At 49.1% G+C, this 23541-nt stretch overlaps 1 protein-coding gene across 1 annotated transcript; it reads right to left on the bottom strand.

Moving 5' to 3' along the window:
- Positions 1 to 1540: 1540 nt before the first annotated feature.
- Positions 1541 to 23080, bottom strand: LOC311376804 (uncharacterized protein). Its single transcript, XM_084491266.1, has 21 exons — positions 22810 to 23080; positions 19910 to 21223; positions 17799 to 18312; positions 17452 to 17554; positions 14597 to 14665; positions 13791 to 13904; positions 12890 to 13400; positions 12297 to 12507; positions 11799 to 12039; positions 11056 to 11222; positions 10366 to 10606; positions 9560 to 9780; positions 8925 to 9227; positions 8436 to 8655; positions 6637 to 7289; positions 6179 to 6306; positions 5770 to 5815; positions 4974 to 5180; positions 4252 to 4363; positions 3621 to 4076; positions 1541 to 3520 (listed from the first exon to the last, which is right to left on the bottom strand). The coding sequence occupies exons 2-21, from the start codon at positions 21136 to 21138 to the stop codon at positions 2571 to 2573; spliced, it is 6696 nt and encodes a 2231-aa protein (XP_084347392.1). The 5' UTR covers positions 21139 to 21223; positions 22810 to 23080; the 3' UTR covers positions 1541 to 2570.
- Positions 23081 to 23541: the final 461 nt, after the last annotated feature.

A 23541-nucleotide genomic window follows, 5' to 3' on the forward strand; every position in this document is an offset into this window, starting at 1 on the left:
AACACATATTATGAACCAAAAAAAGTGTCATATTGAACATAAAGCTGAATTCATTATCGCGTATATAATTGTGTGGGTTCCGTCTGTCTGACCAAAATAAAAAAAATGAAGTTTCTCACTCTCTGCAACACTGTGTGTGTGTGTGTGTGTGTGTGTGTGTGTGTGTGTGTGTGTGTGTGTGTGTGTGTGTGTGTGTGTGTGTGTGTGTGTGTGTGTGTGTGTGTGTGACGCGCTTACTCAAGAAGCGCGTCATCAGTTCAAGCCCCACCTCCTGGCGGGTGGCGCCCTTGTAGAGACCCAAATCCTGGCCGCGCTGACGGGCTGACGCGCCGAGTCAACCCGAGTCGAACAAAGCCAGCATGTGTCCGGAAAACAGCGAACGGACCCGCTTTCTGTTAGTAAACAATAACACTTTTTGTGGGCGGGGTTTCGAATGGAGGCAGAGTAAAACCCGTAGTAAAAAACAGCAATGAAACTTGAATGTCAAATCAAGGTTGTTTTCCGACCGTCTTCTACCCTACCAGTTATTACAAAAGTAAAACGGTGTTTTTGTTTGAGACTTTTCAGTAGAATTAACTTGGTATGCAAAATACTGCCAGTTGTATAGAGCTAAGGGTAGTTCATGGATAAAACGGCATAGCTGCAAGGGAATTTGCATGGTGGGATCAGGTTATCCTAGATCTTATTAGTAATAGGTGTTGGCTAAGCTTAACTTTGTGATTGTTATTTTATCAATGGGATTTATATAAAGTCTTCGCTATTTGCTAAGGGAGTGACAAAATTAATCACCTGTCCCTCCTAGTTCCCCAGTTTCTGATATGGTGGACATGACGTAGCCTACTCAGTCACACATGCATACCTATACCATACAATCCTTTACCCCTGGCATGCACCAACACAGCCAGATTACATACTGGGTGAATAGTTTAGTGTAGCTCACTATTGTTTCTCTGCTGGGACGCTGACGCTGTGACGTCACCATGACGTCGCCAGTTTCCGCGCCAGTCGTAGCCTACTTGGCGAAGCATGGGACCCAATATCTACGCTACTAATGCCTACATACGTTTAGTCCAAATGTGAAATCGATTGACAGACTGGAATCATTTGTAAGTGTGTGCCTGCGTTAAATTACGTAACCAACCAGAACAGCTTGAGAATACTTCTACTTGCAAACGGTTGATGCATTTTGGCTTGACATGTACGACTACGTCAAGTACACAAAGCAGTCGTTCCAACATTTTTTGACCCCTGACCCAGTTTTTAACTCAAGACGTTGGCGACCCCAAATGTTACTTTGAGCATCGGCTTACACACATCTTGTTTTCACCCAATCAACATCTGCCGCGATCGCTGAAACAAACGCTCTGACGCAGACCTCATTGCTAAGCTGAAATTCAAAATAAACATTCAATTTATTTATTTCCAAGGCCACATTATCTTGTCACCAACTTCGGAGTGCATGACAAATAATAATTCAAAAACGGAAAAAAGAAAAAAATCTAAGATGAAACCACTAAAATGGAAAATAATGTTTCTTTGTACAAATAATTTGTCATACACACACACACACACACACACACACACACACACATTGCGAACAGTGTTCATTTGGATGCATTGCCAGACATTAGGCTTCAGCAAAAAGATATTACATTATTAATAATAAAGCATTACACATCTATCTGAAGCTATAATGTCCTAAAACTCTTAATATCATTGGGGAAGCGAGGCTACAGGGTTTGAGACTAAACAGTAGACTGCCTAGCCGGAAGAGATATTACGGATTGCTTCAACTAATCAAATAAAGTGCTGCTACTTGTGAAATTCATGATTGGGAAATCGAAAACCATAGAGGAATAATGCACCCCCCCTAAACCGAAGCCTCACACAATTACAAGATGCTGTTAAAAAAAAAAATGGCAGCACAAAGTCTGCTTATATGTGACCGTTTAGTGGTGTGCAAGTACCGTCCAAGACGTTTTTCAAGGCAGTTCTTGACCTTAAATCGCCTTCCTGTAACTCATAACAGATTATGTTCCCTTGACCGAGACAATGCAATGAAAACACAATGACGACCAAAATATCATGCGGAAACCACATTTTCTTCACGAGTGTGTTCGTTAAGGAATGAGGAAAGATACACAACAGCTGTAGAGATTCACCTTTGATAGATTGGGAGAAACCAGTGTTTTTCTGGACCCCAATATGGGACTATACTTTACGTTACCAGCATGTTACTGAATCCAGTGCCTAATCGCAAAACATCAAATGTCCGCACTGCATGGACCAAACAGCGTCAACGTTTGAGACCCCACATGAAAACAGTACCATCACCAACAGGCGGAAGTGTTTTTAGTTCATATCTTCAATGTTGCCTGTGATTTGAGTCTACAGAAACACTCAGTTGAACGAGTGAGCTGCATGCTGGGTAATGAGAGTGACGAGGGTCTAGGAAAGGGGGTTGGGATTCAGCGGCTTTCAGGAAGAACCACCTCACGAGTATCATCACGTCCACCCGCTTGCATAGAGACCGTACCAAAAAAAACAACAACACCGCCATTGAAACCAGTTTAATCCAGTCCAAGTTCCTTCTCCACGTCTATCCAAGACCTCCGCTTGGCACTGGGGAAGTCCTTCCCGAGAGCTCCGCGTGTAAGGGGCCGCTTGCCGCTGCCCGTCCCCCCCTCCTGGTCCAAGTCTGGGCTAAAGGCCGTCCGTGTGGACCTGGCCTTGTCTGGACTCTTCCACACCTCCCTCGTGGGTCTGCTCCGCCCCTGGCTCTTCGGCGTAGCCTCCTTCGCCTTCACCGGGGGACTGCCTCCGGCCCAGTCACTCTCCCCGAGGGGGCGTTTCTTCGGGGGCCGACCTCGGCCCCTTTTGACCAGAACCGGGCTGTCCCCCTCTTCCTCCGTTTTGTCCGGGCTTCCTCCTTCTCCCGCTTCCATGGACTCGTCCACAGCCGCGTCGTCCGCGGCCTGATTGGCCGGTGAGACCAGGGGATGCTTCCGAGGTCTGCCCCGGCGACGGCGTGGCACCGAGGGACTGGCCTCCTCGCCCGTTCCCGGGCCCGCGTCCTGGCTGGGTTCTCCCTTGGCGGCGTCCGGCACCAGCGGGATGTAGACGAGGCTGCAGGGGCTGAAGCTCAGGCGGGACGTGCCGTTGCTCTCGCTCGCGCCGCCGATGCCGCCGCCGCCGTCGTTGCGCAGCAGCAGCGACTGGCTGGCCGACGAGGAGCTGATGGACTTGTTGAGCCGGGCGATCTCCACCAGGGGGGACATGGACTTCCGGGACCCCAGCGGCACGGGCCTCGGCGACAACGCGACGGCGGCGGCCTCGTCCCCCGCGGGAGAGGACGACGAGGCGGGCTCCTCCTCTCCGGTCACGCCGTCCTGCTTGGAGGGTTGGTCTGTGGACGTGTTGGGGACCGAGGGGGTCGGCAGGACCACCTCCCCCGGCTCGATGCTGCCCGCTTTCTCCTTGTCCGGTTCCATGATTGTGATGGTGTAAAATCCCTGCCCCACTGTCACAAAAACAGCAAAAAAAATAAAGTCAGTCAAACGTATATTTAAAAGTGCAGCAAATAAGTTACGATAAAACTGTACGGTGGGATGAAAACTCACGTGGTTTCAGAGAGGACGGGAGAATGATCCGGCCCGTTTTGGTGCGGATCAGCGGAAGGGTCGGGCCCTCGGAGGGCTCAGAGGGCGCTATCGCCACGGGCGGACCCTTCGGGGCCCCCTTCTCTTTGGGCTTCTTCTCACGGGCGGGGGGGCCGGTGACCTGGTCCCTGGGCCTTTGCTCGGCAGCAGGTCCTTGAGGCAGGTCCTTGGGTTGCCAGCGAGGAGGGCTGCCTCTGGCCGGGGTCGCCCCGGACGGGAACGGAGCGATGGGTACCGGGACCCTGGGGCGTGGGAGCTGGTGAGGGGGGTACGAAAGGGCGGGAGGCGGGGCCGGGCCTCGCACACCCAGCTGGGGCGATTTGTTAAGAGCGATGGGGCCCTTCTTCTGGCCGTTGAGCAGCTGCTTGCGTTCATAGACCTCTTTGAGCTTGCGTCTGATGAGGTCTTCAGGCTTCCCTGTTGAGGGGAGATATCATGTTTCGTGATTGGCGTTTTCATTTGTTTGTTTTCTTGACTAACAAGTCCTCACTAATAGTAATTAAAAAAACATTTGATCCACTTCATTATTCGGCGGATTATTTGTGGGAACAAACACGCAAACCAACACAGATGCAAGAATAAACGTTCATACCAGCCAAACAGGAAATCCTCCTGACGTAGAGCTTTTGCATCTCGCACAGCTTCTTCTTCTGCTTTTCCAGAGCCTTGGAGGTCTCCACAAGGGTTTGGATTTCACTTTGAGCCTGAAAACACACAAAGTAGGACACACTCTTATCATATCATCTAGCATCTAGCAAACGTGGTCAGTGCAGCTTTAAACACTCAAGTACAGTAGGTCAGTAAACAGTCAACAGTAATCCAAAGAGACTTCCAGTGAATTCAGAGGCATCTTGGTCATTAAAGCCTCCAAGCAGGCCAACATTGGGGGTTCGAACACAACACATTTTCCATTGAGAGTGGAACACAAAACCAGAGCTATGCCCCAGTACGTCAATCTTTTTTTGAAAATTACTTTTATTAAAACGATTCACGATTTGAGATTTATTCTTATTTATTTATTTATTCATTATTAGTACATGTGTGCTAATTTGAGGACCTTATCCAGTCCACTGTGCGCTAATTATGACATGATAGCAGAGGCAAAAGTGTAAAAGATCATGTCGTTCTATTTGAGTAAACATATCAACTGATATCAATAATGTAAAACACACAAAAGGAAAACCTAGGACTTAAGAAAAAATAAAGTATACATGAAAATATAAATAATTGATCAATTACCCTGAATAATGGAAGATAAGAATCACGACTCTTACATGGATCCACCCTTTCCTTCACCCCTATTGAGGCACATACCTGCGAGAGGAGGCGGAGCTTGGGCGCCTTGGGGTCGGTGCGGAGGAGGGTCTGCAGCTTGATGAAGAGGTCCCGCTGCTCCATGCGCCGCAGTCTCTCCAGCACCTTGTGTTGCCGCCGCCTGTGGCCCGTGGCCAGGTCCTGCTCCTCCTCCATCTCCTCCTCCTCCTCCTCTTCCTCCACCACAAACGGGGGGGGCTGGGTGGGCTGTGGGGGTGGGGGTGGGGTGGGAGCGGTGACATGATTAGACGAGACAGACTGTGCGAGCTCCGGGGACGCCGGAACGAGCTGCCTCTGGGCCGTTTGTAAATGATAATCGGTGAAGGCAACCGGTGGAAGGCGAGCGATACGATAGCCTGTTCGCACCGCGCTCACAGAGCTCGTGGGCTGATCAGATCACGGGCGGACGGCTAGAATTACGGGTGTTAAGGCTTTCCAGTCACTGTAAGATCAGTGTATGAAGCCAGTGTTTGGAGGCGGGCGAGGGGGGCAGATAAACCAAACCAGTCCCATAACAAAGCCTTGAAAAGGAAATGCAAGTAGCCACTACCAACTCAAGGACGGCAGTGCCAGCTGTGCTTCAGTCCAGCTAGCTGTGCTTAAGTCCAGCCCAGCAGTAGGGATAAAAGCAGGCGATAAGACATATTACGGTGAATTCCACATGTATCATGGTCCCATGTTTTTGGTGTTGCTTGCCATGACCAGTACACTAGTGCATTACTTGATATTTTAGGCTCTAGAATGTAGGGAGTGAACTAGATAAGAGCAACAGCCATGGATGGAAAAACGCCCTTACCTTTGATTTAGACTCCATTGAGGATCCTGATTCCTCGCTAGAATCCCTAGAAGAAAACACACAGTAGAGATAAGTTAAATGTCACAGTTTTGCCGTCGCACAACTCTCCATGTCCCAGGCACTACAGCTCACACACAAACACACACCATATACTAGGGCTTGATTATGGAAAAAAACATAAACACGATTATTCAAATGATTATTTTTGAGGTTGAAAACATGATGCATTTATTCAGCATTTCTCAAAAAAAAAAATGTAACTGAAAAAAAATACACAAAATGTTCAAGTAGAAAATATTAAAATAACGAAAATAATGCACAAATATGTAACCAGATGTTGATTAGTTTAGTTTGGAGATCATTTGAACCAAAAATTGAAATCAAAATTTAATTAATTGCACAGCCCTACCATATACTACGGGACAGCCCGCTGACCGACTTCTTCAGTTCTTCGATGGTCTGCGTCATGTCTTCCACCGTCTCCACGTCCACCGACTCATCTTCCACCGTCTCCACGTCCACCAGGCCACCTTCCTCCTGGAGGGATGAGCACACGGCTCCAGGTTGAGACATCTTCAAACATTGGTCCTCTGATGCGAAAAATGATTCAACAATTGCTGGTGCTTTATGCACATTTTACTATAATAACTTGATGGTTGTTTCATAGTGAACCAGTTATACAGGCCTATGCAGTTGGAATATTTCATGCTTAGCAATCAGAATTAAGGACTTAAAATCAGAACATTTGTAATGAAAAAAAAATAAAAACAATATTTCCAAGGACCATCTATTGTTGTTTTGGGGGGAAAGCCTTAATGCATAAAAAAAAAGAAATCAGACAGAAAATCAGGAATATAATTTTCTTACGCTCAAATCTCCGACCTCCTCCGAGTCCGAGGAACCTTCCGCCGACTCCTCGTCCTCCGGCGGTCTGTCCTCCGTCTTCGGTTTGTTCCTCAGCGAGTCGTCGCTGTCGCCCGACTGCATCTTCTCGTCACACTCGAGCTTCGGGGGGGAGGAACCGGCCTCGAGCGCGCCGGCGCCCGGTTGGTCCTCCGTGGCGGCGCGGACCTCGTCGACGTCCACATCGTTACCGGGGGTAACGGCATCGGCGCAAACCTCTACCTTCACCTGGGCTTCCCCGCGGCTCACGGACGCGGACGGGAACCGGTCCGGGTCCACGGGCAGAGCGAGAGCCCCGTTGGCCCCGTGTTTGGGCAGCTGGATGAGGGTGAAGCCCCCGGGGAGGGAGACCCCGGCCGGGTGGCGGGCGGGGCCGGCGGCGCCGGCGCCGGCCCCGGCGCCCTGGTTGGCGGCGGGCGGGCAGATCCTGAAGGAGTAGGTGCCCCTCTCGGCCAGGAAGCTGGGCTCCTTGAGGGAGCGGGACACCGTGATGGACACGGGCGAGGAGAAGGAGGTGCTGCAGGCGGGGGCCGTGGAGCCCAGCCCGCGGGTCCTGAAGGTGGTGACGGGGCGGGACGCGGGGGGGGGCTGGGGCGGTCCGCCGTCGCTTTCCACAACTAAGGGAGCACACAAGTAATCCAAACCGGAGAAGTGAGGAGAATAACAATGGCTTCAATGCAAGGCAAGGAAAGGAAAGGCAACTTTATTTATATAGCCCTTTTCATACACGCGGCAGACTCAAAGTGCTTCACACTGAAACCTAGTCATACAATAAAATAATAAAATAAAATAGATAAGTAAAAGAAAACAAAGGCAAAGTTAAAACAAATGTGTGATTTAGCAGAAAGCTAATGCAAACACACGATAAAATGAAGTAATAAAATAATATAGATACGTCAAAGAAAATAAAGGCCAAGGGAAAAAAATGCATTGTAGAAAGTGCAATTTAAGATTTAGCAGATAGCTAAAGCAAACACAAAAGTCTATAGCGTCGGGGACTCCACCGGGGAGTAGTCCAAGTGGACGGCAGTTGGAGGGGTGACCTACGACCTTTGTGCGCTGCTTACTGTGTTTATTATATGGAGATAACTACATGTTTGCTTCGGGACAAATCTAGTTGATATTTTAATTAATTTGTCGTATGGGAACCGCAAACATAAAAAGGTCACGATTTACATGTCAATAGCCCCAGTTGATAAACTCCCCTGGAGTGAGACCAGTGGTTGGGGTCGTATGTAGGTCGTATGTAGGTCGTATGTAGGGAGTAAACAAACCCCCTCATACAATCAGTCGGAGCAGTGATGATGTCAGTGATGACGTCACCACGAGCTTCAGTCCATGTAGTTTTTGTCATTACTGACAATGGCCCTTGTCGTACATTTATTCCATGTGAGCGCTGTTAATAAATGTGTGAAATTATCCTTTTCATTGGGCCTAGTCTGCCTCCTGCCTCTTTCAAGACATTTACATTTAGGGCATTTAGCAGATTTATCCAAAGCGACTTACAATAAGTACATTTGTCATAAGAAAGTGAAACAATATCTCGCCGTCGGTGCAGTAAGGATGTTCATAGAACCAAGTGCAAAGCACCAACAATCGCTAGGTTAACCCATTCCCTGTGTTCAACATGGATAGCTATGATAAGACGCTACATAACATAAGTACTATAACTAAATACAACTAAGACAATAAGTGCGTACAATAAGACCGTGGCAGTGCCACAGCACAAGGGGACAGAGATACGAGGGGCCCAGGGATCCTACCTGCTTTGGCTTTGGTCTTCGGCTCCTCCTTCACAGCCGCAGCGGGGCGAGGGGGTATTCTGGGACTGGTGGTCTTCTGGGCTGGGGGGACGGGCGGTTTCTGGGGCTTGGTTGCGCCGGACAGGCGGCCGGTGACGTATGCTGCGAGGCGATTGGCTGGATGCAGCGAACCCACGTGGCCCAACATCAGACACGCCTGGGGGTATGATTTACCGTTCACCTGTACGGGAAACAACATGCCTGCCATTAGAAAATAACACAAATCTTGTACGTCTACAGTGCCAATGCCCGACGGCGTGGGTGTGTTCACAAATACACTCACTCCTTCATCTGCATGCTACCACTGAAACATACAACCGATGCATGATGCATGAATCCATTAATGGGCTCTGTATGAATCCATTAATGGGCTCTGTATGAATCCATTAATGGACCCGAAGCTGCCTGACCCACCCCGCCGCCACCACCACCACCCCGTCGGTGCCTGACCTGGACTAGCCCCACAGCGCTGCTCCCCGTGGGCTTCCTCTTGGCCTGCAGAATCCCGGCGGGCAGCACGCGGCTCAGGAAGGGCGTCACGCCCATCGGCTCTGTTGTCTCCAAGGAGAAGGGGTTCTCCAGCGCCGCCTTCTCTCTCAGCGCTCGCTTCTCCTCATCCTCCTCCTCTTCCTCCTCGCAGCTGCTGCGGATTTCACCGTCGTCGGAGTCGTTCTCGTCGACCTCTTCCTCGTCCGAGCTGTCGTCCCCGTCTTCCTCTTCCTCACTGGCAGCCTTCAGCCTACAGATGCGCATCTGGGGAAGGGAAAGCGTCGTTTTGTTTAAATAAGGGACGCAGGCCCACGTGTTTGCCAAAAACTATTTGGCACAGACCAATTTTGAAACCTCTAATTCACCAATCGACCGTCCGCATTGTGTATTTTGTATTAGTCGACAAACAACAGATGAGATCATTTTCAATAATATGTTTTCTCAACAAAACGGGCACTTCTATTCCCCCACCAGATGTGATGTTGATCAGCCATTACAATGAGCCGTTACTAAATGGACCCACGTGGTTCAGTTAAGGGTGCAGTGGGGGGTGGGGGGGGGGGGGGGGGGGGGGGGGGGGGGGGGGGGGTGTCTACCTTGTAGCTGATGGTGGAGCCCGTCGCCCTGGGCCTGAGGATCTTGGCGATGAGCGAGACGTGGTACGGCCCGGCACAGAAGGGGGTGGCCAGGCTGCCGCGCTTCATGCGTTGACACAGAGCCCCCAGGATGAGCTTGCGGTCGTCGTCCCAGTGGCACTCGGACAGGATCTCTATCTGCTGGGAGTCCAGGGAGTCGTTGTCCATGGTGGAGTTCTTCCCTGTGAGGGCGACGCAGGGAGGGGATGGGTTAGTGTCCATAACCGGCCCGGGAATCGTCTCAGTGACACACGATGACTAGGGCTGTGCAATTCATAGAATTTTTATCGTGATTTCGATTTTTTTGGGTTAGCGATCTCAAAACTAATATAGTCCCATTTTTTTTAAGGGGAAATTTCACTTTGCAAGTTTTAAGGTTTTTTTTTTGAGAGAGAAATTCTGAATAAATGCATCATCTTTTCAAACTCCAAAATAATCGTTTGACTAAGCGTGATTTCAATATTGACCAAATTAATCATGATTATGATTTTTTTTTCCATAATCGAGCAGCCCCACGATGAACTTCGGCTAGGAACTCAATGGTGTAAACTGCAGAATATCTGAAGTTAAAGTTAGACGGTTGATTAAAAAAAAACCTATGAGTAACAAACCTATCTGCGTCGTGGTTGTGTTTTCAGTTGGAGAAAATGATTATGTATATATGGACACACACACACGGGATTCTAAAAAAAAACGAGTACAAAGAAAGACTTCTGCTTTTACTGTACACTATGAGTTAGCTTGATCCGATGCATTTTGGACATTACCTGTGTTTTTAAAGGTCAATATGATGTTTGGGAACTTTCTAGCCAGGATGTTTTGGGTCTTCTTGGGCTGTGTCTGAAGCGCCGAGGCTGGGGCCGGGCTCTTCAGGGCCAGCGGGGCCCTGGGAGACTCTGTGTTAGTCTTAGCGGGCACTTTCACCGAGGTTCTGAACTCCCGGATACGAGCGCAGGTCATCAAGCTCTCCAGGTACCTATACACCGGGTCCTTGTCCTTTTCCTGGATCTAAAATAGTGGGGGAAAAATAACAGTTATACAAAAGTTATATAATAGTGGCGAAAGGGTTAAACGTAAACACTAGTTCTTGCTTGATAACATTGAATAAATAAATGTCTATATGTGTGTAAACATTACCTTTTTTAATTAAATCAGTTATTTATTTAGTTAGTTATAACATTTCTTAAATTGATTCTACTATATATTATATATGATGGACAATTTCATAAATATCCGGATTTGATTAAATTTAACATCTAGACAAATTAGGAAGATTTTAAATTGTGTTTAACGCTAGCTAACTTAATATGCTAGCTATAGCATAGCTATCAGAAAACAGACCAAAATTCAAAAGGGTGAGTCACTTTTTGGCCGAGCTAGAGTAAGAAGGCGTGAACGGGAGTCAATGGGGGACTCGAACAACGTGCCACCGTGGCTCTCCAGGGTCGTGTTCTTACCGGTTGGACGTGTTGGTAAACTGGGCGCCTTGAGGAGTAGCACACGCTATCCAGACTCTTGGGGGCGTAGAGGGGCTCTGGGTCCGGCAGGGCCAGCTCCTTGTGCCAGATCCGGTCCCAGTGGGCCCCTGGGCTGGGCTGGACCTCGTGTTGAAGGCTCTTCACCGCTGCAAGAGCAGAACCACAGGGAGGAAGGTGTGTTGGTGAGAGAACTCGTACCACCACTTTCCCACAACAATTGAAACACACCTCTTTTATGTGTGCATAAAAGAGTAATTGCCCTTTCTACAGTGCAACAACTACAAATGGTTTGGGTAGACCTGCTCCGATTTCCGATAACGCTAGGCAGTAGGCAGTAGGGCTGAACGATTTGGGGAAATAATCGAATTGACATTATTTCGACCAATATTGTGATTTTTCTTTTTAATATTCTGTATTATTCACTAAACAATCAATAAATAATTCTATATTATGACCAACACAACATTGGAAGCCGTCAAAATGCAAAAAATAAATAAATAAATAGCAGCCTTTGCCATTTGCAAATCGCTATTACATCTCAATGTCAGTTTGAATTCAAATAATCGTTCAGCCCTAGTAGGCAGCCAGAAACACGGTAGCGAAGGGGCTTACCGTATCGGGGGTCAGACTGAACACACGGCACACGTTGGCGTGTGAAGGGGCTTACCGTATAGCGGGTTGGACTGAACACACGGCACACGTTGGCGTGTGAAGGAGCTTACCGTATAGCGGGTTGGACTGGCTCTCGGGCGGCGTCTCGTCCTCGCCTCCCAGGAGCTGCTTGACGATCTTGCGCTTGAAGCAGTCGCAGCCCAGCATGCAGTCGGGCCGGCGGCAGTGGAGCGGGCCCCTGTTGACGCGGGCCAGGCTGGAGCACACGCAGCCCAGCCGGCAGAACAACTGTCCGCAGGCGGGGCCCGGGGCCGTGGGGTACTGGGCCACGGTCGACTGCTTGTGCTTCATCTGGAGGGAGGGAGGGAGGGAGGGCTTAGAGTGGGTGGGGTTGTCGGTCGGTGACCTGTGCATTTTTTGTGCCTTGTTAATTAGACGCATAATCATGATTTACATTTAGTTTAATCGGAAGCGGTGTATAAGTGGGGTTAAGAACAATCAAAGCAATGCCATCAAAACAGCAAGCGTCTAATAAAACACAACTTGACACAAGAATCACAGATTTGAGAACAATTTAACACGCCAACAAAAGCGCAGAGCATCGTTACCGTGGCGGTCAGCAGCGCCGACATGGCGAAGTCCAGCCTCTCCGGGGTGAGGCTGGTGCGGCCCGTGCCCTGGTTCTGCAGCGTCTCCTCCATGCTCAGCATTCGCAGCTGCACCTTGGACAGGCCCTTGCCCTGCAGATTGGCCTGCAGCTGGCCCCAGCCGGGCCCCCCTGCTTTCTGACCCGGCCCCGCACGGCTGCTCGACTGGGATCTGGGGGGGGTGGGGAAGAAACGAGCGCGACCTACATTGTTAACCGGAGCTCCTCGATCCGAGCGGATAATGAGACACCGCGTACAAGGGGGGGCCGACGCTGTGAGAACTACTGCGAGTGGTCGGGTCGCCCTCTCCTTGTTAACGGTCGCGTTTTATTTTTTTTTGTGTGCCCCGCCGACATACTGTAGGTCTTGAGATCTCTGTGAGGTCCTGTCTTGTGGTGCCGTTGTCGTGGCGACACAAAAATACAAGATGTACACAGGAGGAGAAAATAACAGAAAGAAAAGAAAAAAAAAAACGCTAAATATAAAAAGGCGATTCGGATGACGACAAGGGGGAAACAAATACGGACGGAACAGGGAAACGGGAAAACCCTTACCCCTGAGAAGCGGGAGCTGGCAAGGTCTTGTCCGCCGGGAACCACAGGGAAATGGGTAAGGCCTTCACCCCGCCCGGAGCCGCGGGGCCCTTGGCCGCGTCCGGACCGGCTTTGGGTGTCGCCGGCTTGGGCCTGGGCGACTTGGCCTTGGGTGCCACCGGTCGGTCCAAAGTCTTGAGAGGAGGCGCCGGCGAGGTGAGCACTGAGTACAGGAGTGGCTTCATGGAGAGGGGACAGGGTCGGTTGGCCCGCAGGGGAGCCTTGAGCGGCGCCGCCGCTGCCCCCGCCACCCCTGCCACCGCCGCCGCCCCCGCCCCCGCCGGACTGCGGTGCTTCAACACGCTGTCCAGGGTCTTCACGTAGCTGGAGCTCTTCTCGGGCAGCTGGTACGCCACCGGGGCCTCGGGGCTGGCGGAGAAGGCGGCGGCCCGCTCGCTGATCTGCTGCGCCTCGTTCTCCAGGTACTCGTCCAGCATGTTGCTGCAGAAGGCAGACAGGTCCTTCTGAGAGCCTGTTTGAGGGGTGGGGCGGAACGGGATGAAAGAGGACGAGGCTTAGCAGGGAGACTTCGTTAAACAGCGGTACGCTTGAGTCACAGGGGCTGGTCGTCTTTTTCCAAAAGGAGAAACACCAGCTCATTTATTTATTTTTTAAAAGATTTATTTTAATTTTTTTATGCTTTATTATAGAGTGAGATAGAGAGGATGGTATGAGAGATGGAGGGGAGGACATGCAGCAAATGACCACGGGCAGGGATTTGAACCGAGGTCACTGCGTTCAGGACTGAGCCTACATGGTACACGCTCTACCCGGTGAGCCACCGGCTCATTCATTAGCAATGAGGGACAGTCGAAGCCACAATCTCTGCGAAAGGAAACCTGCTGAAAAAAGGGGGACCTACCATCTTGCTGAGCGGAGGACTCTTTGCTGCGCTTGATGAACTTGTCCCTCCAGCCCTTGATCTTCGTCAGGTCGCTGGTCTTCCCCGTCCGCGACACAAACGCAGCGCCGCCAACTGCCGAAACGGGAGCAGATGCTAGCGTTAGCGTTCAGCACAAGCCGTTGCCACCACAACGACTGCTACCGCTACAGTGTGATGGCTTCTGCTGTTCCCCCCCCCCCCCCCACTACTACTGTGGGGTGGGGGGCTTGAGTGCTACGCGGTTACCCCTTTATAGTGTTCGAATCAAGTAGGACTTGAACACACTCAGGACTTCACTGCCTTCTGTTTGGGTTTAGCGTCTGCGGGGCTGGGTGAAGGGTAATTTAATCATGATGAGTGTCATTAAAATATTAAGAGGGCGCACCAGCTGTAGACTAACGGCCAAAAATGAAAAATATGCCGTCGCCCGTGAAATGGAGAATACCGGCAGTTTGGATTTTTCTGGACGATGCAAAACTAGATAAAAAAGGAGGATAATATTAACCATACACCAATTTAGAATTATATTTAAAAAGTATCATTTGGATGAAGGTCAAGCATTTTTTTTATATCCCTTCATGCCCAGTGTGTATCATTTCTTAGACACAGATGGTAGCGATCAAGCGATAATAATTAGCAATAATATTTTCTATAAAAATAAAAACACTTAGTAATAAGGCCTGGTGCTGAGGCCATTTTATTGGGGTTTCAGTTTGTCAAAAGATTTAAATGTTGTAGCATGTCCAGGCTGGCTGTTGTGATTTAAATGGGGCAAGGCGACTCACCTGTGGGGGAGAGGGGGGTGGTGTTGCCCCGTCCGGGCAGATCAGTGCGGGGGAGGGGCAGGTGACCTCCTAGAGAATTCAAACCAAAGGCTTTAGAAAGGGGTCCAGGCAGCTCAACCTAAGTCCCACTACGGCGGAAACGAACCACGTGGCGAAAAATGTGGTAACTCAACATAGTTGGTCAAACATAAAAATGTCACTAAAATCATACTCGACGGGAATGAAGAACCAATCATTTTTAGTTCATACGCTTCATTCATTTATAGCATTGATGCATTACCGTGGGCTGGCGAGTCGACTTGGCGTTAGCATTACATTACAACACACAAAATTGTTGTTACAAAACACATCTTACACTCGAGTTTGAGGTGCGTCTGGAGGGATGGTTTGTATTCGTGTGATCTCTGCGTTTGTCTACGTCTGAGTAAACGTCTGAGTTCGGTAAGCTATTCTCTCCTGTTACGCTATTGGACAGCTATAGATGGTCTATATCTGTCAATACTTCTATCTATTCCTATGATTGGGTTCGGTCACAGGAAGATAACACTGGGATAGGCCTGTCACGATAACTAATTTTGCTGGGCGATAAATTGTCCCAGAAATTATTGCGATAAGCGATAATATTGCAGTTTTGAGACCATTTTCAACTAATATAATGATAATGGCATAATAATGCAAGTACAACCTTTCAAAGATCAATAAACTGTTATTTCTAAGAATATTTAACACTGGAACTGGCAGACATTTTAAATATCCAAAATAAATAAAGAAAACAACCAAAAACAATAAATTTAAATAAAACTACATGAAGCGAACTACAACTGTCAGTGAGTGTGCACCATTTGAACTGTCCTGTTTGTACTTAGTTTGTCGACTAAACTCCCCAAGTGATTGTGGACTGAAGACGGAGACGTCCCATGATCTGTTTTTTCCGCAGCTGGGAAAACTGCATCGGATGATTATGCTTTAGGTGCAGATGCATGTTTGTTGTATTGGCGCGTTTAGTTTCTACCGTCTTACAACAAATGCGATATACCGGCTCGCACAGGTTAAGTGGTTCACCACGGTCATTCGGTTTGAACCCTAAGTGCTCCCACACGGCAGCTGTCGCGTTCCGCTTTGAAACCAATTCCATCTTTGTTTTTCATTCCTCAAAATCTCAACTAGCGTTTTCTCTGGCTTGCCTCCTCACAGGGCTCTCATGCTGCACTCTGGCAGAGAATGTCTAGGAAGACGCACGCTGACTCTGTAACGCGACTCGAGGGTTAACTCCTCATTACGCCAAGGAAGCGAGAGGGGTCTGTCGAGACCGATGGAAAAAAAAAGGCTTATTTATCTCATAGTCTCATTTTAATTTATCGTGCGATTAATTAATTTATTGCTAATCTTCTACACTTCACTAACAAACCGACTCCACTTAAAGGGTAGGTAAGCCCCCAAGTCCCAAGTAAACCCCCAAACTTTTCAGGTTAAAACAGTTTCTTATGGGTCTCACATTGTGTTACGGTTGTGTTGTTGACAAAAATGCATACATTTCTCAAACGTTGGAAACTCTCAGGAAGACTGCTACTACCAGCCATAAACCCTTTTCCACTATAGCCGTTATCACACATGTCCTCCGTCTATTCTCTGCATTTGTAGATCAGGAGGTTCAACCGTGAGGGTCATTCACACTTATTCACACTTGATGCCCGATATGCGGGTCCAGCTGGTTTAGGGGGGCGTGCTTGCAAGGGGCGGGATATGATGTAAGGTCGAGGTTCGCAAGAGGCGGGATAAGGACGGCCTCTGTCACTCTGTTTGTTTTGATTTAACCGCAGACAGTGCGGGGCAGAACTCATCACGATCATCTTAAATGTTGCCGCTGCGATGCGTCATACATTCCGTTGCATCCACAACATCTGCATCGACCGATGAAAGATTGGAGCATGAGTTAGAGACAAATAGAATAAACGATGACCAAGAAAGGCGTTGCGGACGACTGCGTTAACGGAGGAAGAGTGTGTCTTTTTTGGCTTCATTTCACATCTAACAAACACTGTGACAACTGAAGTTGATTCATTCATGTGTTGATTCATGTGTAACTGAGAAAACAGGGAGTGGAAGGACGGGACATTATAATGTTCAGCTAACTGTTGTCAATAATAATTGTTATGAGAGTTAGCATATGTGTGTACACGAGAATGGCAGTGTGTGTGTGTGAGTGTGAGTGAGTGGACGAGCGAGGAGAGCGAGTGGTAGCGTGTGTCAGTTTAGTGAAGTAATGAACAAGTCTGGTTGTGTCTGCAAACGTGTACTGTAAAGTTAGTGAAACTAAGAATAAAGTACCCAGCCTGTCAAGAATATGTGGCCGCTTCTTTCCAACCATATTCCGACCTATAAGCAGACCCACTGCCAGTCAAAGTGAAGGGTGTTACCCCCGAGAGAAGATCGCCCCGTCTCCCTCTAGGTCGTTTTTTTCAGGATTGTCCCATGTCAGGATATGTCATTCACATATACGGCCCGTCGGTAGAATAGCGGGCTGTACGTCTGTGTGTGAAAGGAGCTTATGGTAGTTCTCTGGTGAGTGAGCACATGGCGCCAGTGGTGACGTGAGTTTTCTTTCACGTTAGACGCCCGCGCTCCTATGGGAGTTAATTTATGACCAGGTCATTAATCACCGACCTACACTTCATTTGAGTGATCTCGTAAAAGTCGTTTTCACTTCATCACGGAGATCAGATCGTTCAACGCATCTAGCTAATTCAACTTCAATTCCATTATCAAACACACAAGAGCGCCGATATACTATCAGTTCATTCATCACTACATTATGAACAAGGACAGAGAACAGGAAGACGCTAAATGACACGCACCAGTTGGATCCAACGTCATCCTCAAAGACACGGGAGAATCCTGAGCTGAGGCGGACCTGGTGTTCCCCGTTCCCCGGTCGCCCAGGTGGAGCCCGAGAGCCTCCTGTTGCCAAGGGGAAAAACACACAACGTTGAATAACAAATAGACAATACAAACATAACGTTGTTCAAACAACAACCACAACAACAACAACCTCACGTTAAGGCCACATGGGAAAGACCAACATCAGGAATAGGTTTCAAACCCTTTGAGTTTCTTTGAGAGCGAGAGTCTAACCCAACAGAAAGCCCCCCCCCCCCCCCCCCTTGAACAGACCTGGACGGGACGGGGCCCACGAGTGCCTTACCTTGGAGGTGAACGACACAAACAGCAGGCCCTCCACGTCGTCGCTCTCCGGCTGGGCGGGGCCGGCCACCGCCGGGCTGGCGGCCGCGGCCCCGCCCGACTTCCCGTCCCCCCGGCCCCGGGAGTTGCCCCACTTCTTGTTGGGCCTCTTCTTCTTCCTGAAGCTGGCGGGCGTGGTCGTGTAGTCCTCGTCAGAGTCCTCCGGTACCACCGGCGCCCGGGACGACCGCGTCTCAACGACGTGCGGGCCGGGGGCCGGCGCCGCCGGCGTCGGGGCCCGCGGCAACGCCGGGGACATGTCCAGGCTGAGCCTCTTGCGGGGCCGGCCCCGCGGCCTCTTCGGGGGCCCGGTGGGGCTCGGGGTCTGGATGGGGGTGCTTCTCTCGGCGGAGACCACCTCCATGGCTTCCTCGGAGACGGGGACGTCGTGACCCTGGGTTCGGGCCGACTCGGGCTGCTCGGCGTGGGGCTCGCGCGCGTCGCTGAGAGGGGTCTGGTGGGTGGGCTTGGTGGTGCTGTGGGCCGATGAAGACCAACGACTTAGTGTGAGGAGACTGGACACCACACAGGTTGGGACGCGAACGTTTTGGTGTGTGACAGACCCAGACACGCACGTGTTTGGGTCACACACACACACACACACACACACACACACACACACACACACACACACACACACACACACACACACACACACACACACACACACACACACACACACACACACACACACACACACACACACACACACACACTTCTTGTTGCTAAATGTGAAACAAAGCCTTTACAACAAGAGATCTTACGAAACATCAGGCAGACACAATAATGAGCAATGCCGCTAGGCCCATAGTCGTCACTTTATCAACGCCCTCTTTTCCTTATTATCTGCCCTCCACTGCCAGAGATGTGGGCTTAGCGTTGTTTAAAACCCAATCTAATGCTTCTTACAATTAGTACTAGAGTGATGAATGCTGAGTCGACTAGCCAGTTTAGATGGGGATTCACGCTGAAAGATGAATGCTAAATGAATGCTAATTTGTTAGCGAGGTTAGCTGGGGATGGAAAATCAATGTAAATGGTCAGGCTCCACCACGACCCAGGCAAGCCCAGTTCACTTCCCCTAACGCAGAAGCCCCCGCTAGCTAGAAGAGGCTAAACGAGGCTAAAACACAGGCCTGCGTTCTGCTTAGCCATGGAGTCTGGGGGTTTTCTGTAGCAGCTAACCAACTAGCTGACGGTGGATTGAGTTTATTATTGATGGGCTAATATAGTCCAGAATGGCAGTTGGATCCTGATGACGAAGCTGCCTTTGGCTGCTGTGTAATTTAACATTTTACAGAGGAAACATAATGTTATTACAGAGTATTAATACTAAACCTCTTAAAGTGGGACGATTTTAAGGTTTTTCTTATTAGATTTACATTTTGAGAAAATCTTTTCCATTTTTTTTTGTTTTGTTGTTAGTAGTGCCTCAAAATAATAAGACTATGTTGATTATATTCAATAAATACATTAGTACATGATATAAACAACCCAGTTCATTAATTTGGGCAGCATGCAACATTACCAAACCTTATAAAAATCCATTTTATGTTGTTATATGGATTTTCAAAATAACCATTTTTTGAACAGCAAAAGGTAAATGGTTCCTATTGTAACTTTACAAGAGCTGCATTATGAGCCACAAGGGCCTGCATCATAAAGAACCTAGTGACAAAAACGTATCCATTAAAACACTTTTCTTTTGTAAAAAGCAGAGTACAACAAGCTCTCCTTCAGTCTCAAAATGTGCCACACAGTCGTGGTCACTGCACATGCGATCCCTGCACAAGGACTACAGATGGAACCCAGAACACTTCGGATACCAAAATCCTGCCCTGTCCTAAACGCAGATTCTGCATTTATAAGCAGATATGCGAGAGATTTTAGAGATTACTGTACATTTAATATGTAGTGGTTGACTAACGACACACGTTTTTCATATTCGGTGAACATATTGTGTCCTATACATGTCCTATTTAACACCTTCCTTAGGTCTGAGCAGTGAAAGTGGAGGAACAACAACAACAACCACTCTATTGCCTCACAGGTGAATGTGAAACCAAAACTCACCAGGCGACGGGTGTCTTGTCAAGGCTGATCTCCATGGCTCCGCCGCAGTCGTCGTCGTCGTCAGCGTCGTCGGCAGGCTTCGCGGCCGGCGAATCTTGGGCCTCTTTCGTCCCCTGAGAGTCCCCCAACTTTGGCTTGCACAGGCGGGGATGGATGCCCTCCTCCCGGAAGCCCTTGGCGAACGGATTGTGATTGATCTTTAACTGGATGATCCAGGGGTTCTGATACGTGGTCACGGTGACAAACTCCGTCTGGGGAAAGGTGAACGTCATGCTCTCGGGCCCCTTGATCACGGGCTGGTCCGGCGTGGGCCCGTCCCCATCCAGCACCGGTATGATGTGCAGCCGGGGGATGTAGCGGTGCATGGAGTGCAGTATCATGTGTCCCTCCTGGTCGCTCATGTTGTTGGTCAGCTTCAGCTTGTAGAAGGACACCATGGTCTTCATCCACTCCGAGCCCAGGCAGGGGGAGTACTGGTGGGGGAAGGCGCGGATCAGCCCCTGCGCCTGGTACTCGGCGGCGCCGATCACCTCCCACTTCTTGGTGTTCCAGCGGTACTTGTGCTGGTCGGCGGGGACGATGGACAGCACCAGGCTGTAGCGCTGGCTGGGGTTGAGGCCCGACAGCTTGTAGCGGCAGTACGGGAACATGCGCCGGCCGCTCTTGGTGAGGATCATCTCCGTGCCGTAGGAGTGGAACTGCTTCCACACGCTGTTGTTCTCCAGGGTGACGGTGATGCCCTTGAACCTCAGCATGGCGGGGGAGTGGCCCCTTTGGAACGGGTCGACGCTCAGAGCCACGAAGGCAGGAGGTGGCGAAGACTCTGCGGCTTCCACCATTGTTGTTGCTGTTGTTGTTGATGATGATGATGTAGTTGTTGTTGTTGTTTCGGCCAAGCTCGTCCCGGTGCTTGCGAGGGAGTCGGAAGCCGAGGCGATGTCTGAGGTAGTGGGGCTTTTGTCCACGACGGTGCCCCCGTCCGTGGTGGAGTTGGTGGTGGGTGAGGTTATAGCTAGCTTGGCAAGGCATGCCTCAGCAGGCGAGGAAGGAAGGGTTGGCATGGAGTCCGTGTTGGTCATAGATACAGCGTGGCTCTCCACAAGCTCTGAGTTAAGGAGGAAGGGTTTTAAAATGAGCGGCTCAGGTAGAGAGGGTGCGGTGAGGGTGACAGCCGGCTCCTTGCTGTCGTCACCTTCTTGGACTGACAGGGCACACTGCAGGTCCATCATGAAGAGAGGTCCGGAGACAAGTGTCCACAGTTGGGTAACAGGTGGGCCTGGATGTCCGCTACAGCAGTTCAACTTTATCTAACATCTGTTAGGGGGCGGGGAAAGAGAAAATAAAATGATTTATTTCAAACTGAATAATATGCATTATCACATGCAATTTCATACAAAAAATGTGTTAATACCATTCGGTCTAAAGGGTAACAATATTATATACATTTATAGAACCCATTGTTTTTAAACTATCATGTTCTTTATGCTACTACTTATACTTACAGCCTGAACAACACATTGTTTAAATTAAATGTCATAAATGGGTACTATCCAGCTGAAGTTAATTTTGGTCTCCTTACATGGTTTGATATTATTAAAAAAAGTTAAACCCACTATGTAAATGAAGATTGACACCTCTTTGACAGAACAGCTTAAATGAATGATTGAATGATGCCATATTGTGAAATCAACAGGCAATCATAACAATGCTTGACTACTGATACCTCCAGGAGAAAAGTAGCCAATGCTCTTGAGAGGATTTGCCATTTGGGTTTGTTCGGTTTTTTTTTTACATTGGGCTGAATACCTATTAGTAAAGTCAACATATATCCCATTGTACAAAATGTTGAGTGTTACTCTATAACCAATGAGTTGTCTTACTGGAACAGTAAAAGTATTTAGGTAAATACTGCAATGTGCTTTCTGACATGCATAATAAATAACAACTAAGGGGTTGTTGTTTTTGCCCTGTTACAGTGTGTGTGTGTGTGTGTGTGTGTGTGTGTGTGTGTGTGTGTGTGTGTGTGTGTGTGTGTATGAACCAAATGTTGCTTGGTTATTGAATCGGTTCATGGCTATAACTCGATATATGGGTTAGTATGTGTCAGAAGACCCGATCAAACACACATTTGACCTAATAAACATTCATTTGGAAAGTATTCAATGTATGCTTGTGTTCATAATTTAACAATGTGTACAATCTGAACACCAACCATACCAGACGCCACTGTAACAATAAAGAATCGCTATGCTTTCATGATAATTATTAAAATTCATATCCACCGACCAGTAGCTCATCTCTCCTCTAACAACCCTCGAACCAACTTGGCTTAGTATGTGCTTCTCGCCCGAATACAATTAACGTCATAGCAACCCATCCAAAAAGCAACACGGATCCATAACACAATCACAAACGACTACAAACAAAAACCACACATAGTTCCGTGAAAAAACACCGCCCTTATTGTATCAATAACACGCCAACTTGCCACAATTAGGATATGCCTACTAGTTACACCGTTGCCATATTGTGATCAAGGCGACTCGCCTACGGAGTGACACGCTCCCTTGTGTCGCCGTCGTCCTGCTGTATTGTGTCACACGAAACCGAACCGACTATGAAAGGTGTTAACTTGACTTTTTTTTTTTTAATCCGTGCTTCTTCGGCTGTACCGGGCTATGCAACACAAGGACGTGCTCCATTCCCACCCCGTTTAGCAACTTTGCTCTGGGTTAAAAAAAATAAAAAAAACAATGCCTCGCCGGGAATTCAAGTTGTTAAACAAGCACATCTTCTCCGAGAAACACACACACACGGACACACACACACGGACACAGAAGGGCCCCTCGCTGCAAAGGCCTGACAAGTTAAAAAAGTTGTGGTGTTTCAACAACACCTACCTCTCAATGGTTCGTATATACCCGCTGCTGCTCTTCCGACGACTGATATAATTACAGCAAATCCCCAACTGTTGCGTGCCGTCGAGTGAGTCCGCAGGCCTCGGCGGATTCTTCGAGCCTAAACACGAATTCGCAAATGGAGGCCGACGCCACGCCGCTGTTCTTATCGCCCGAGCGAGGCGAGCGACACAGGGCGCATGCACAGTATCGCTCCTCAATGGCGCGTGATTCCCGGGCCAGCGCGAGGAAAGCGGGAGTGCATCCCGAGGATTTTTTTTTTTCTACCACCACGCCACCACGAGCTCACACAACCCACCGGTAGACACACACTTTTGAGCGAAGTACGAAACGCGTCGCGCAATTCTCCCTGCGTTACGGTCGCGTCGGAGTCTCTTGAGTTGTCTCCCTTCGACTTTGAATCTTCGCCGGTCCGTTTCCTTCTTACTTGTTCCACCTTTTCGAATCATCCACATTCTCACCCATCTGAAGCGCACACACACACTTGCTACACTCGCACATACACACTCTCACACACACACATACACACACACACTCACACATACATCCGTGCTCTCGGGCTGTGACGTAACACATCCACCATGGCGGTAGACTCCGATGGCAGCCAATGCGCAGGCTCTCCCCACTGGAGATTTACCGGTCGGTTTCATGGTGCAAGGGACACGACACTCATATCACTGGGAGACATCCCGTCTCACGGCGAAAAACACGTGA

Source organism: Micromesistius poutassou (assembly GCF_964030765.1).
Source record: "Micromesistius poutassou genome assembly, contig: SCAFFOLD_2874, whole genome shotgun sequence".
NCBI lineage: Eukaryota > Metazoa > Chordata > Actinopteri > Gadiformes > Gadidae > Micromesistius > Micromesistius poutassou.

What these genes read in the sequence shown, in the direction of transcription:
- LOC311376804 (XM_084491266.1), bottom strand. Translation starts at nt 21,138, where the DNA reads ATGATGGACCTGCAGTGTGCCCTGTCAGTCCAAGAAGGTGACGACAGC. An exon ending in CCAGCTCCCGCTTCTCAGGG is followed by an intron (nt 12,508 to 12,889) that starts GTAAGGGTTTTC and finishes CACCCCCCCCAG; the next exon opens with ATCCCAGTCGAGCAGCCGTG. An exon ending in AGCTCCGCCTCCTCTCGCAG is followed by an intron (nt 4,364 to 4,973) that starts GTATGTGCCTCA and finishes GTGTGTTTTCAG; the next exon opens with GCTCAAAGTGAAATCCAAAC.